We start from the raw sequence: 13,874 nt of genomic DNA on the forward strand, positions 1-13,874 counted from the left end.
GCTAAAATTCTTGCTCTCTAACCTAACTTTCTTTCATGGGCAACGATGTGCCAGGCCAGCTAGTTAACATTAGCATGCTACATGTTGGTGGGTTTTGTTGTCATATAGAGTTGAAGTTGGAAGTTTACATACACTTAGGTTGTAGTCATTAAAATTCATTTTTCAACCACTCCACAAATTTCTTGTTAACAAACTATAGTGTTTTGGCAAGTCGGTTAGGACATCTACTTCGTGCATGACAAGTAATTTTTCCAATAATTGTTTACAGACAGATTAATTCACTGTATCACAATTCCAGTGGGTCAGATGATTACATGCACTAAGTTGACTGTGCCTTTTAAACAGCTTGGAAAATTCCAGAAAATTGTCATGGCTTTAGAAGCTTTGATAGACTAATTGACATCAATTGAGTCGTTTGGAGGTGATCTGTGGATGTATTTCAAGGCCTACCTTCAAACTCAGTGCCTCTTTGCTTGACATCATGGGAAAATCAAAAGGAATAAGACGACCTCAGAAAATAATTGTAGACCTCCACAAGTCTGGTTCATCCTTGGGAGCAATTTCAAAACGCCTGAAGATACCACGTTCATCTGTATAAACACCATGGGACCACACAGCGGTCATACTGCTCAGGAAGGAGATGCATTCTGTCTCCTAGAGATGAATGCACTTTGGTGCGAAAAGTGCAAATCAATCCCAGAACTACAGCAAAGGACTTGTGAAGATGCTGGAGGAAACAGGTACAAACGTATCTATATCCACAGTAAAACGAGACCTATATCGACATAACCTGAAAGGCCGCTCAGCAAGGAAGAAGCCACTGTTCCAAACTTGCCATAAAAAAAGCCAGACTATGGTTTACAACTGCACATGGGGAAAAAGATCATACTTTTTGGAGAACTGTCCTCTGGTCTGATGAAACAAAAATAGAACTGATTGGCCATAATGACCATCGTTATGTTTGGAGGAAAAAGGGGAAGGCTTGCAAGCCGAAGAACAGCATCCCAACCGTGAAGCACGGGGGTGGCAGCATCATGTTGTGAGGGTGCTTTGTTGCAGGAGGGACTGATGCACTTCACAAAATAGATGGCATCATGAGGGAGGAAAATTAGGTGGATATATTGAAGCAACATCTCAAGACATCAGTCAGGAAGTTGAAGTTTGGTCGCAAATGGGTCTTCCAAATGGACAATGACCAAGTATACTTCCAAAGTTGTGGCAAAATGGCTTAAGGACAACAAAATCAAGGTATTGTAGTAGCCATCACAAATCCCTGACCTCAATCCCATAGAAGATTTGTGGGCAGAACTGAAAAAGCATGTGCAAGCAAGGAGGCCTACAAACCTGACTCAGTTACACCAGCTCTGTCAGGAGGAATGTGCCAAATTTCACCCAACTTATTGTGGGAAGCTTGTGGAAGGCTAGCCAAAACGTTTGACCCAAGTTAAACAATTTAAAGGCAATGCTACCAAATACTAATTGAGTGTATGTAAACTTCTGACCCACTGGGAATGTGATGAAAGAAATAAAAGCTGAAATAAATCACTCTCTATTATTCTGACATTTCACATTCTTAAAATAAAGTAGTGATCCTAACTGACCTAAGACAGGGAATTTTTACTAGGATTAAATGTCAGGAATTGTGAAACAGTTTAAATGTATTTGGCTAAGGTGTATGTAAACTTCCGACTTCAACTGTATATATATACAGTGAGGGGAAATAAGTATTTGATCCCCTGCTGATTTTGTACGTTTGCCCACTGACAAAGAAATGATCAGTATAATTTTAATGATAGGTTTATTTGAACAGTGAGAGACAGAATAACAACAAAAATCCAGAAAAACGCATGTCAAAAATGTTATAAAATGATTTGCATTTTAATGAGGGAAATAAGTATTTGACCCCTCTGCAAAATATGACTTAGTACTTGGTGGCATAGTACTTGGTGGCAAAACCCTTGTTGGCAATCACAGAGGTCAGATGTTTCTTGTAGTTGGCCACCAGGTTTGCACACATCTCAGGAGGGATTTTGTCCCACTCCTCTTTGCAGATCTTCTCCAAGTCATTAAGGTTTCGAGGCTGATGTTTGGCAACTCAAACCTTCAGCTCCCTCCACAGATTTTCTATGGGATTAAGGTCTGGAGACTGGCTAGGCCACTCCAGGACCTTAATGTGCTTCTTCTTGAGCCACTCCTTTGTTGCCTTGGCCGTGTGTTTTGGGTCATTGTCATGCTGGAATACCCATCCACGACCCATTTTCAATGCCCTGGCTGAGGGAAGGAGGTTCTCACCCAAGATTTGACAACTCATGGCCCCGTCAAATGATGCGGTGAAGTTGTTCTGTCCCCATAGCAGAAAAACACCCCCAAAGCATAATGTTTCCACCTCGATGTTTGACGGTGGAGATGGTGTTCCTGGGGTCATAGGCAGCATTCCTCCTCCTCCTCCTAACACGGCGAGTTGAGTTGATGCCAAAGAGCTCCATTTTGGTCTCATCTGACCACAACACTTTCACCCAGTTGTCCTCTGAATCATTCAGATGTTCATTGGCAAACTTCAGACGTGCATATATATGTGCTTTCTTGAGCAGGGGGACCTTGCGGGCGCTGCAGGATTTCAGTCCTTCACGGCGTAGTGTGTTACCAATTGTTTTCTTGGTGACTATGGTCCCAGCTGCCTTGAGATCATTGACAAGATCCTCCCGTGTAGTTCTGGGCTGATTCCTCACCGTTCTCATGCTCATTGCAGCTCCACGAGGTGGGATCTTGCATGGAGCCCCAGGCCGAGGGATATTGACAGTTCTTTTGTGTTTCTTCCATTTGAGAATAATCGCGCCAAATGTTGTCACCTTCTCACCAAGCTGCTTGGCGATGGTCTTGTAGCCCATTCCAGCCTTGTGTAGGTCTACAATCTTGTCCCTGACATCCTTGGAGAGCTCTTTGGTCTTGGCCATGGTGGAGAGTTTGGAATCTGATTGATTGATTGCTTCTGTGGACAGGTGTCTTTTATACATGTAACAAGCTGCGGTTAGGAGCACACCCTTTAAGAGTGTGCTCCTAATCTCAGGTCGTTACCTCTATAAAAGACACCTGGGAGCCAGAAATCTTTCTGATTTGAGAGGGGGTCAAATACTTATTTCCCTCATTAAAATGCAAATCAATTTATAACATTTTTGACATGCGTTTTTCTGGATATTTTTGTTATTCTGTCTCTCACTGTTCAAATAAACCTACCATTAAAATTATAGACTGATAATTTCTTTGTCAGTGGGCAAATGTACAAAATCAGCAGGGGATCAAATACTTTGTTCCCCCACTGTATAGGCAGTTAGATTTGGGTATGTCATTTTAAGCGAAAATGACTGCAAAACACCAGTCTCAACGTCAACAGTGAAGAGGCGACTCCAGGATGATGGCCTTCTAGGCAGCGTTCCTCTGTCCAGTGTCTGTTCTTTTGCCCATCTTAATCTTTGATTTTATTGGCCAGTCGGAGGTATGTTTTTTTCTTTGCAACTCTGCCTAGAAGGCCAGCATCCCGGAGTCGCCTCTTCACTGTTGACGTTGAGACTGGTGCTTTGCGGGTACTATTTAATGAAGCTACCAGTTGCGGACTTGTGAGGTGTCTGTTTCTCAAACTAGACACTAATGTACTTGTCCTCTTGCTCAGTTGTGCACCGGTGCCTTCCACTCCTCTTTCTATTCTGGTTAGAGACAGTTTTCACTGATCTGTGAAGGGAGTAGTCCACAGCGTTGTACAAGATCTTCAGTTTCTTGGCAATTTCTCGCATGGAATAGCCTTAATTTCTCAGAACAAGAATAGACTGATGAGTTTCAGAAGAAAGGTCTTTGTTTCTGGCCATTTTGAGCCTGTAATCGAACCCACAAATGCTGATGCTCCAGATACTTAACTAGTCTAAAGGCGGCCAGTTTTATTGCTTCTTTAAATCAGAACAACAGTTTTCAGCTGTGCTAACATAATTACAAAAGGGTTTTCTAATGATCAATTAGCATTTAAAATAATAAACTTGGATTAGCTAACACAACGTGCCATTGGAACACAGGAGTGATGGTTGTTGATAATGGGCATCAATGCCGATGTAGATTTATTTTATTTTTTTAAATCAGTTGTTTCCAGCTACAATAGTCATTTACAACATTAATGTCTACACTGTATTTCTGATCAATTTGATGGACAAAAAGTTGCATTTCTTTCAAAAACAAGGACATTTCTAAGTGACCCCAAACTTTTGAACGGTAGTTTATATATATTTTTTTTATCCCAGCCCCAGTCCCTGCAGGAGGGCTTTTGCCTTTTGGTAGGACGTCTTGTAAATAACAATTTGTTCTTAACTATCTTAAACATTTTTATTTATTTAACCTTTAACTTCCACCCTCTCAGGCCAGGGGCACAATGTATTAATTTATGGTTGGATCAGAAACACTTATAATCATTGGCCAGTATTGAGAATTAAGTAAAACCACAAGTCCAAATCCCTATCTCCATCCATGACTAATTCAGGAAAGGGCCAATTTTGGCTAGCTAGCCATCGAAGGACAACGAGATGCAACAATTCAAGTTTTACTTCTGTCAATTTCATTTGGTTTCTGATGTGATTGGTCTGAAGCCAAATCCAAAACTGGCTTCCCTTAACACTTTTTTTTTTTGGCGCGCAAGGACCATTCACAGCTGAGCTCACTCAGTTTAGCTCAACACTGATTGGCTATTATTTTATACTTTTATCAAGGGTTGGTTTGTTGACTTCCCTTGCATTCAATGCTATGGGCTGCAACAATGTCATACTCTTTTTGACCAGACAGCATCATATGCTACGCATACTGAGAGAGGGGTGCTGTTTCGTTCGGACGCTTTCCCCAGTGAGATACATTTCCTTCATTTTGCAAGAGGCTGAATGTAGGAAACACTGAGACTAAAGATCCAAAATAACGTATGTTTTTCTTGGTCAATTCCTTGGGGGAAGCCTGGCTTCCCTTGGTATCCATGAATACACACCACTGCTTTTGAACTAGTTACTGTCAATCCTCGTCTCATCCTTTGGCTTCATGATGTCATGACAAAATGCAAGATTAGTAGCTGCTTTATTATGTGAATCACATCGTTCCATTAAGACAGTGTAAACATTGAAAGATAATGTCCAAAAGGAATACAACAATTATGAGCAGTCTGTCATATACAAACAGGACAAAGTATGTGCATTGGTTATGGTACTGTACAGACATAATGAACATAATGCATTCTTAAATAGCTATCAATTATCAACATATTCTTCATTCCCATTCATTGTGGGAGTTGTAAAATGCTGTACTATTGTAGAAATGAAATAAATGTAAACATTGCACAGTTTAAATAATAAAATATCCACATTGATTTTATGTTTTACACATCAAAAAAGGGCAACTCTGCACTACGTTTATACTTCAATGTTGGCACTTAAGTCTTCATACATTTTAATAACTTGGGGAAGACCACCCCCTTCAGGATGTACTGTATAGTGCTGACTAGTCATGTCGTCATAGCTCATTATGAAACATTCCAGTGAGGCTCTGGACCATCCTTCACCAAAGCCATGAGATTAGAATAAAACACAATTCTAGTTAGTAAGGATGTACTGCACAAAGTTGTGGTTTAGGCAACAAACGGAGGAAAACAGACAGACAAACGGGGAAGAACAACCTGGGCTTGTCCAATACTTCTTTTTTAAAACGCTAATTTTCCTTTGCTACATTTAAAAAAAACTTTTCCATTTTGTGCCTAATGAACACAACCCAGGCCTTACATGTCTTATTTTATGCATGGTCCATTCCTCTTTGGCTTATGTATGGCATAAGACACATATCACAATCCTTCAACTACAGGCAACTTCATTGGGGTGGCTAACTGTTACTAGCCTCACGTCATCTTAATGTGTTGTCCAGCTCTCCATAAACCATTGTTCAATGTGATCCAATATGTTCCAGATGAAGGACATGAAATCCAAGCCGAGGAACTTGATTATTCTCCCTGTCTCCTTCCAAAACAAACACCATGACAATGAGTAGGTGCCAACAATTTTCTAACTCTTCACTCAAATTATTCAGTAGGGCAAAACACTGGGGAACTTGTGTGTTATATTGTTGAGAACAGACTTGCATCTCGGCATGTAGAGTAAGGAATACATTTCTATCTGCAAGGTTGCACAACATTTGCCTAAGGAACATGCCTCTGGTCTATCAGAAGGCAAAGTGTACATATGATACTGTAGGTAGAAGTTACATGGTAATATCTAATCCTTTCAGGTCTAAGTGTCTAGGGACTGGGGGTCCATTTAATCTTCAGGATTGGGTGGATCTACTCCTCTTCCTCCTAGCCCCACCAACTCTGCCTGGGAGGTGGGGTGGTGGGCGGGGCCACATCAAAGACAGCCCCTTCACTGAGTGACGAGCACACAAAGTAGAGGTTGGCGCCCAACATGACCAGTATGGGCAGGAAGGAGAGGCCGAAGCCAAACCCCCTCACACTGCTGCCTAGGGTCACACAAACCCAGTAGATCAGCCTGTAGGGTGAGAGATCACAACAAGATCAGCCAATTGGGTCACACAAACCCAGTAGATCAGCCTATAGAAGAAGTGACATTGGGTGAGTTTGTTTTAAAATGGTCCATGGAGATAAAATACAGAGAACGTATGTAAACACGTACAGTACCAGTTAAAGGTTTGGACACACCTACTCATTCAAGGATTTCTTTATTTTTACTATTTTCTACATTGTAGAATAGTGAAGACAAACTAATGAAATAACACATATGGAATCATGTAGTAACCAAAAGTGTTAAATCAAAAATATTGTAAGTAGCCACCCTTGACAGCTTTGCACACTCTTGGCATTCTCTCAACCAACTTCATGAGGAATGCTTTTCCAACGGTCTTGAAGGAGTTCCCACATATGCTGAGCACTTGTTGGCTGCTTTTCCTTCCCTCTCTCATCCCAAACCATCTCAATTGGGTTGAGGTCAGGTGATTGTGGAGGCCAGGTCATCGGATGCAGCACTCCATCACTCTCCTTGGTCAAATAGCCCTTGCACAGCCTGGAGGTGTGTTTTGCATCATTGTCCTGTTAAAAGCGAATGATAGTCCCACTAAGCACAAACCAAATGGGAAGGCGTATCACTACAGAATGCTGTGGTAGCCATGCTGGTTAAGTGTGCCTTGAATTCTAAATAAAATCAGGGTGTCACCAGCAAAACACCCCCACACCATCACACCTCCATGCTTCACGGTGGGAACTACATTTGCGGAGATCATCCGTTCACCTGCTCCACGTCTCAAATTTGGATTCATTAGACCAAAGGACAGATTTACACCTGTCTAATGTCCATTGCTCATGTTTCTTAGCCTAAGCAAGTCTCTTCTTATTGGTGTCCTTTAGTAGTGGTTTCTTTGCAGAAATTTGATAATGATGGCCTGATTCACACCGTCTCCTCTGAACAGTTGATGTTGAGATGTGTCTGTTACTTGAACTCTGAAGCATTTGTTTGGGCTGCAATCTGAGGTGCAGTTAACTAATTCACTTATCCTCTGCAGAGGTAACTCTGGGTCTTCCTTTCCTGTGGCGGTCCTCATGAAAGCCAGTTTCATCATTGCGCTTGATGGTTTTTGCGACTGCACTTGAAGAAACTTTCAAAGTTCTTGACATTTTCAGGATTGACTGACCTTGTTTGTCTTCAAGTAATGATGGACTGTCGTTTCTCTTTGCTTATTTGAGCTGTTTTTGCCCCAATATGGACTTGGTCTTTCCCAATATGGACTTGGTCTTTTAACAAATAGGACTATCATCTTTATACCACCCCTACCTTGTCACAACACAACTGATTGGCTCAAACGCATTAAGAAGGAAAGAAAGTCCACAAATTAACTTTTAACAAGGCACGCCTGTTAATTGAAATGCATTCCAGGTGACTACCTCATGAAGCTGGTTGAGATAATGCCAAGAGTGTGCAAAGCTGGTGGCTACTTTGAAGAATCTCATAAAATATTTTGATTTGTTTAACGCTTTTTTGGTTACTAGATGATTCCATGTGTTATTTCATCGTTTTGATGTCTTCACTATTATTCTACAATGTATAAAATAGTAAAAATAAAGAAAAACCCTGGAATAAGTAGGTGTGCCCAAACTTTGACTGGTACTGTAAGTGTTTACAAACATTATTAGGTTAGAAAAGATAAGGATAACAATGTTGGGTGAAAGTATGGATTGGTGATAAGCAATGTTCCCTCTGGGACTGGCATGCAGAATAAATATTAGCCCACAGAGAGAAGCACGAGATTGAACTTCACTCTAGAGCAGTGGTCACCTACCGGTCGATCCAAGGCATTCCTAGTCAAACATTTATGCAAAAAAACAACGATAAAGCTTTTTTTTTTGTCTCAGGCTGTTGCCGGTAGGTGCACCCAATTCACCTGCCCTGCATGCCGGGTAGACAACTGTTGCCATTTTGTACCATTTCATGTGTCTGACGGTACAAACTCTGCCTTCCCGGCAGGCCTGGAGAGCAAATCAAGTGCACTATAGGCCTACCGCTGGCCAATCGGATGGCTCAGATTACAGTGTCTGCAGTAACGTAGCAGACATAAAAGATACAGAAAAGTTGATACTGAGATTTCAACACTTTTAAAAACCATGACTAGAGAGACTCAACAAATACAGCAAAGAGCTGCTGGTTTTATGACTGAGTTCATGTTTAAGTTCTTACTCAGCACTGTCAACACTTTTATAAGCCATAAAATGCACATTCTTCCTATTTCCACTCAGTGCTCCAACAAGCACTGCAGTAGTAATGAATAAGTAGGAAAGTGTATCTATAGGCTTGCGTTGTTGTTATTATTATTAGCGGCTTTGGTCATTTTTAGTATTGAGGAATATTTCACTTTCTCTGTTCATAGGAGTAATATGAATTTGTGCATGAGGCAGAAATGATGCAGTGCGACTGGAGTTGCCATCAGCTGGAAGACTGTGTCCCTTTTTGTTCAGTGTCAGGGGAGGAAAGGGAGAGCAGAGGGACGTTGACAGGCGGACCCTCAGTCTGCTGCTCTCTCCCTCCGCTGACCATCAGATGTAGGCACAACCAGCCCAGTAAAATACAAATAAAAAGCTAATTATTTGGTTGTGCCTCACAAGTAATACAACTACAGATCTATTACAGGTGTTATCATATAGCCTACCTCAAATTTTGAAATAGATTTGTTTTTTTAAATGGCCCGTACAACAATGCATTGGCAGGGCAATTCAAGCATTGGCAGGGCAACTCATTGCGTCAGTAGTCTTTTTAATTGGTTAATGTTGCATAGGGGTACATTTTTTAAGTCATGTGTAAAGATTATATGAGCGGTAGATCTCAGCTTGCATTTTGACTCAGAAAATTTGGTGACCACTGTTCTAGAGTTTTCCCTGTTAACACTATCAATGCTTCCCTTCACTGTGGTAATTGTAATCTAATCAATGCAATATTAACCACTTTCAATGCAACATACTGAAACAAAGAACTTAGCTAGAGATTTTATTGTAGGCAGAATGCGTCGGAGTAGGATTCTATTGCATTGACAAGCGGCATAAACAATCAGAGCTGCAGTATCCTTATATGCAAATAGACCATTGCCATATTTGCATCTGCAGCAGACGTGATACCCTGTCATGGCATCAAAACGTCTGCTCAACACAGACCGTGGGGTTAACTTGGAAAAGTACTCTACTAGAGGCTGTGAACAAGCGAGTCGGTGGCATTCTCTCTGAGCCTCTACTGTGTCGCCCCCATGCTCGATGCTAGGTACAAGGACCGCTAATTCGATGCAGACAAGAAACAGGGTTTACGTGAAATGTTAGACACAGCTGGACAAGATGGAAACGGACACAGTGACAGTGCGCATCGAGGAAGAGAGGTCACGGACAGACAGAGCTGAAACGACACTGTTTGACATGTATGATGAAATCCTGGTTGAGATTCAGCAGAGCATGAAACAGCACAGCAGGTAAGTGAAAGAAATAGGTTTTGATTATGTTTTACTGGTAATGGGGACATACGTAAATGCCAACAAAATAACTTTTTGGTCAGTGTGTGTGTGTGTGTGTGTGTGTGTGTTTCAGCTATTTAAGGGTACTAGAATGCTAAAAAGGCCGCTAATTAAAAAAATATGTTACCTGTATCATCTTTTTTGACAAGGAACATATCGGTATCGGCCAAAAATGTCATATCGGTGCATCCCTATGCACAACACAACCCATTCCGCACCCACGAAGCAGCGTTACCTATCCCTCCACAAAAGCCATGTCCCTTGTTGAAAAAAGAGGAACAATGGCTGCAATTTAGGCTGACTGCACTGCATACGCATGCCCAATCTCAAAACTATCTAGTGATTCCACATCGGCTACATCTCTGCTAACTGCAGAGTGAATGCACATAACCAGAATAATTATCACTGAATTACTACAGCGAATTATTGTAGTGTTTGTTTGTGTCAATTAATCCTGTAAGGGATGGGTTGAGAATTGGCGATTTGACACACGAAAAATAACATTTTTCATTCATTCATTCAAACAAATAAACGTACAACGCAGAATGCACTGCTACCACTGAGACTGAGTAGTGAACACACACACACAGGCAGACAGGCACTCACCTGCCGAAGGCAAAGACGATGGTGAGCAGGGGCACCAACTTGAGCAGGTCCTGGCTGATGTAGGTGGCCATGACGGCCAGCTGCAGGAAGTAGAGTAGGAAGAGGGAGAGCGAGTCGCCCACGTAGTGCCGGTGGACTGCCACCTCCCGGCTCTCCTCCCCCACCTTGGCCTCGTAGAGGGGTGTCAGGGCGCCGTAGCGCAGCCGCGCCAACCCCTGCACCAGCACACCTGGGAGAGGGGGTGGGAGGGGAAAGATGGGAGGGAGGAGAAGAGATAGGTGGTGGGAAGAGGAAGACAGTGCAGGGGGGAGGACCGAGGTAGAGGAAGATTGGGAGAGTACCAAAAAAAGCAATAAAAACATTAGCATTGCCAAGAGCAAAGAAGTAACACACATTTAGTCTATTCAATAATCTCTAATAGGTGATAACATATCACAGCCCAACCCTAATAGTCCACAGTCTTACCTAGCATAATGGGTATGACAGCAAAGAAGGAGCAGCGCAGTGTGTACACCAGCCTGAGAGGGGCGCTGTCCAGGGGTGGGGCATCAAAGGGCAAAAGTGCATAGCCGCCCCACACAAGTAGAGGGAAGAGAACAGCTGCAGCACCAATGCCCAGGCCAAGTTTCAGAACATCCCCACAACTACCACCACACATATCTAAATAACAGAGGAATCTGGGTTCAATAAAACTACAGCCAAACCTGGGGAAAATTGTGTTTTTAAAATACAATAACTTGAGAAGTATTAATAAAAAAATAAAACAGCCATTTCTTTGGTTGATGACGATAGGAAATATGTAGACGTCTTACTATGCTGCCTCATATTTTACATGACAATTTTCATACCAATTTCTCACAACAAGAAAGAAATTCATTTTTACGTTTTATTCACTAAGCTGACACTCTTATCCAGAGCGACTTCCATCTTAAGATAGCTAGGTGGGACAACCACATATCACAGTAAGTATATTTTTCCACAATAAAGTAGCTATCAGGAGTGAGGGGGGGGGGGGGGGGTGCGCTGTGGGATTATTTTAGATAATCTGAAGAGTTAGGGTTTCAGATGTTTTCGGGAGATGGGCAGGAACTCTGTTGTCCTAGCTTCATGGGGAAGCTGGTTCCACCATTGGGGTGTCATTAGAGCTAAAACATGTCTAATCAGAGGGGAAAAGATCAAATAAAACGATAATGTAACCTACATTTTTTAGAATCCCTTGTGTTGATATACTGTTTATGAAAAATGTTACATAATGACAATGTTTTTTTTTCATAGGAATGCACATCAATCCCTAAACTGATAAGAACTTAAATGGAACTGACCCCAATTAGTATTAATGGTATTGGTCCGGCACTGGTACATACGTGTGTAGTTGTCCGGCTCCTCTGTCCACTGTGGGTAGTAGACTACTGGTGGGGCTGTTGGTGTCTGGGGCTCTAAGAAAGGTCTCTTCTCAGTATCCATCTCCCCATATTTGCTATTTTCGAGTGGGAACTCCTCCCGTTTGCTAGATGGACGCACTATCACTGTCGGAGTGAAGACCTGTGCAACCTTCTCTGGCACTGGGCCTTCCTCCCCCTCTTCCTCATCATCTGCAAGCGAACCATCCCTTTCCTCGCCTTGGACTGCATCCACATCATCTTTCCATCGCTCTCCCTCTGGCATGCTCTCTCTCCATTTTGCCTTTCGCTCACTCTCTGGCTGGCTCTCCTGTCCCTCCAGAAGCTCTGTGCTCCCTCCTCTCCTCTCTACCTCCTCCTCATCCCCTTCAGCTCCCTCACTCTCGGACGCAACACCTCCTTTCTCTCCCTCTCTGTCTCCCAGCCAGAGCAAAGTGCTAGGCTCCAAGGCAGCTGAGCTGGTTGCCTTTTTCGCCTCTAGCTTCTCATCCTCCTCATCCATCCTCCTGTGCTCTAGGCCCTGTTCCGCTCCAGGTGTTTGAGGTCCTACAGCAGTAGACCCACTGGTTTTAGAAGGCCCTCCGGCTCTGTCTTCATCTGGATTTAAAGTCAGGTGCACGGACATCACTTTCTCACCCGTCTCTGTCCGTATGATATTCCTGTCTAGGCTGTGTTGTGCGTGCAACTATTGGCCAGTGTGTCTTTCTGCAAAGTGACTATTTACTTTTCAGTTTCAACATTTACAATTATATTCCATATAACAACTTGGTGCCAAACCTCATTCTCATAAAGTCAAGTCCTATTGATTCACCTGAAAGGGAAGAGTGAAAAAAACAATGGTTTGCAGGCACACAGTAAACAATCCATTTGATAAGCTGATGAGCTGAGAGTCATCAGGGAGCATTGAACTTTGATTTTGAATCTTTAAATGGATGAAGTGTACCTTCCTCTACGGAGTGCGATTTATCAACGTTCTAATGCCCACTGCACGCACAAGACATATTGATTTATATTCTACTACTAGTAGACTACCAATGAGATGCAGTTGTTTAATATGGAAAAACCTATTCTTACTTTAATATAGGCGTAGTACGGAAAAACAGATTACTTTAAAATGAAGCAGTGTCACAATAAACTTGTTTTGTGGGTCTGGTTTAGAGTATCTGATTTTGCGACAACATCGCGTTCTCCGTTTCCGCACTATGTCCATATCGCAAAAAGGTTTTTGTGGGTCTCTGGTCTCCAGATACTGGACCTTAACCTACCTATCCAGTGAAATTAAATCCATGACATAAGGAACTTTGAACTGATGTACTTAGTTAGTCGTAGTTAGACTGACTTACCCGACGTCTAGGCTGCATGTTGCTCCATAAGATTAAAATAGTCAAAACTGGAACTGGCCCAGGAAGTGTTTTTCAGACTTTTGTTGTAATGTGAAACTCAAGTAAGGTTGGGTTGTTTGACAGGTGTGGCAAGGTAGATCATTGCAGGAAAGTTTTTGTGGTTGCTCATATCATGTGATAACTCCACCCACGATGACGTTTCGTTTTGTAGTAGGCCACAGTGCACATTTTTTTAAATGATTTTGTTATTTTTAAACAATGGCGATGCCTCTCATAATTAGGCTGTATAGGCTACCCATAATTGTATTATAGCACTGCCTCATTGTCTAAATACATATTAAATACATGCTCTCAACATGCATTTATAATAATTAAACTATTCAAACATAGATTTTCATAAATCGCAGGTAGGTTTATTACTGTAATGAACAGGCAGGGAGCAGGTCTCGAACCCTCGACCTTC

The 13,874-nt window shown here is 42.2% G+C and overlaps 1 protein-coding gene across 2 annotated transcripts; it reads right to left on the reverse strand.

Annotated features, from left to right (window-relative positions):
* Positions 1–5,080: 5,080 nt before the first annotated feature.
* On the reverse strand, positions 5,081–13,568 carry LOC115173646 (transmembrane protein 79). 2 transcript variants are annotated; one of them, XM_029731952.1, is made up of 5 exons: positions 13,412–13,565; positions 12,033–12,879; positions 11,134–11,328; positions 10,669–10,897; positions 5,081–6,551 (listed from the first exon to the last, which is right to left on the reverse strand). In XM_029731952.1, exons 2-5 carry the CDS (start codon positions 12,691–12,693, stop codon positions 6,362–6,364), a joined length of 1,275 nt encoding a protein of 424 aa, XP_029587812.1. In that variant the 5' UTR covers positions 12,694–12,879; positions 13,412–13,565; the 3' UTR covers positions 5,081–6,361. The 2 variants fall into 2 exon arrangements, with proteins under 2 accessions (XP_029587812.1, XP_029587813.1); XM_029731953.1 differs by lacking the exon at positions 11,134–11,328 and having other exon boundaries at positions 13,412–13,568.
* Between the last annotated feature and the right edge of the window lie 306 nt (positions 13,569–13,874).

The sequence above is a fragment of the Salmo trutta genome, chromosome 34, assembly GCF_901001165.1.
Source record: "Salmo trutta chromosome 34, fSalTru1.1, whole genome shotgun sequence".
Classification (NCBI taxonomy): Eukaryota; Metazoa; Chordata; class Actinopteri; order Salmoniformes; family Salmonidae; genus Salmo; species Salmo trutta.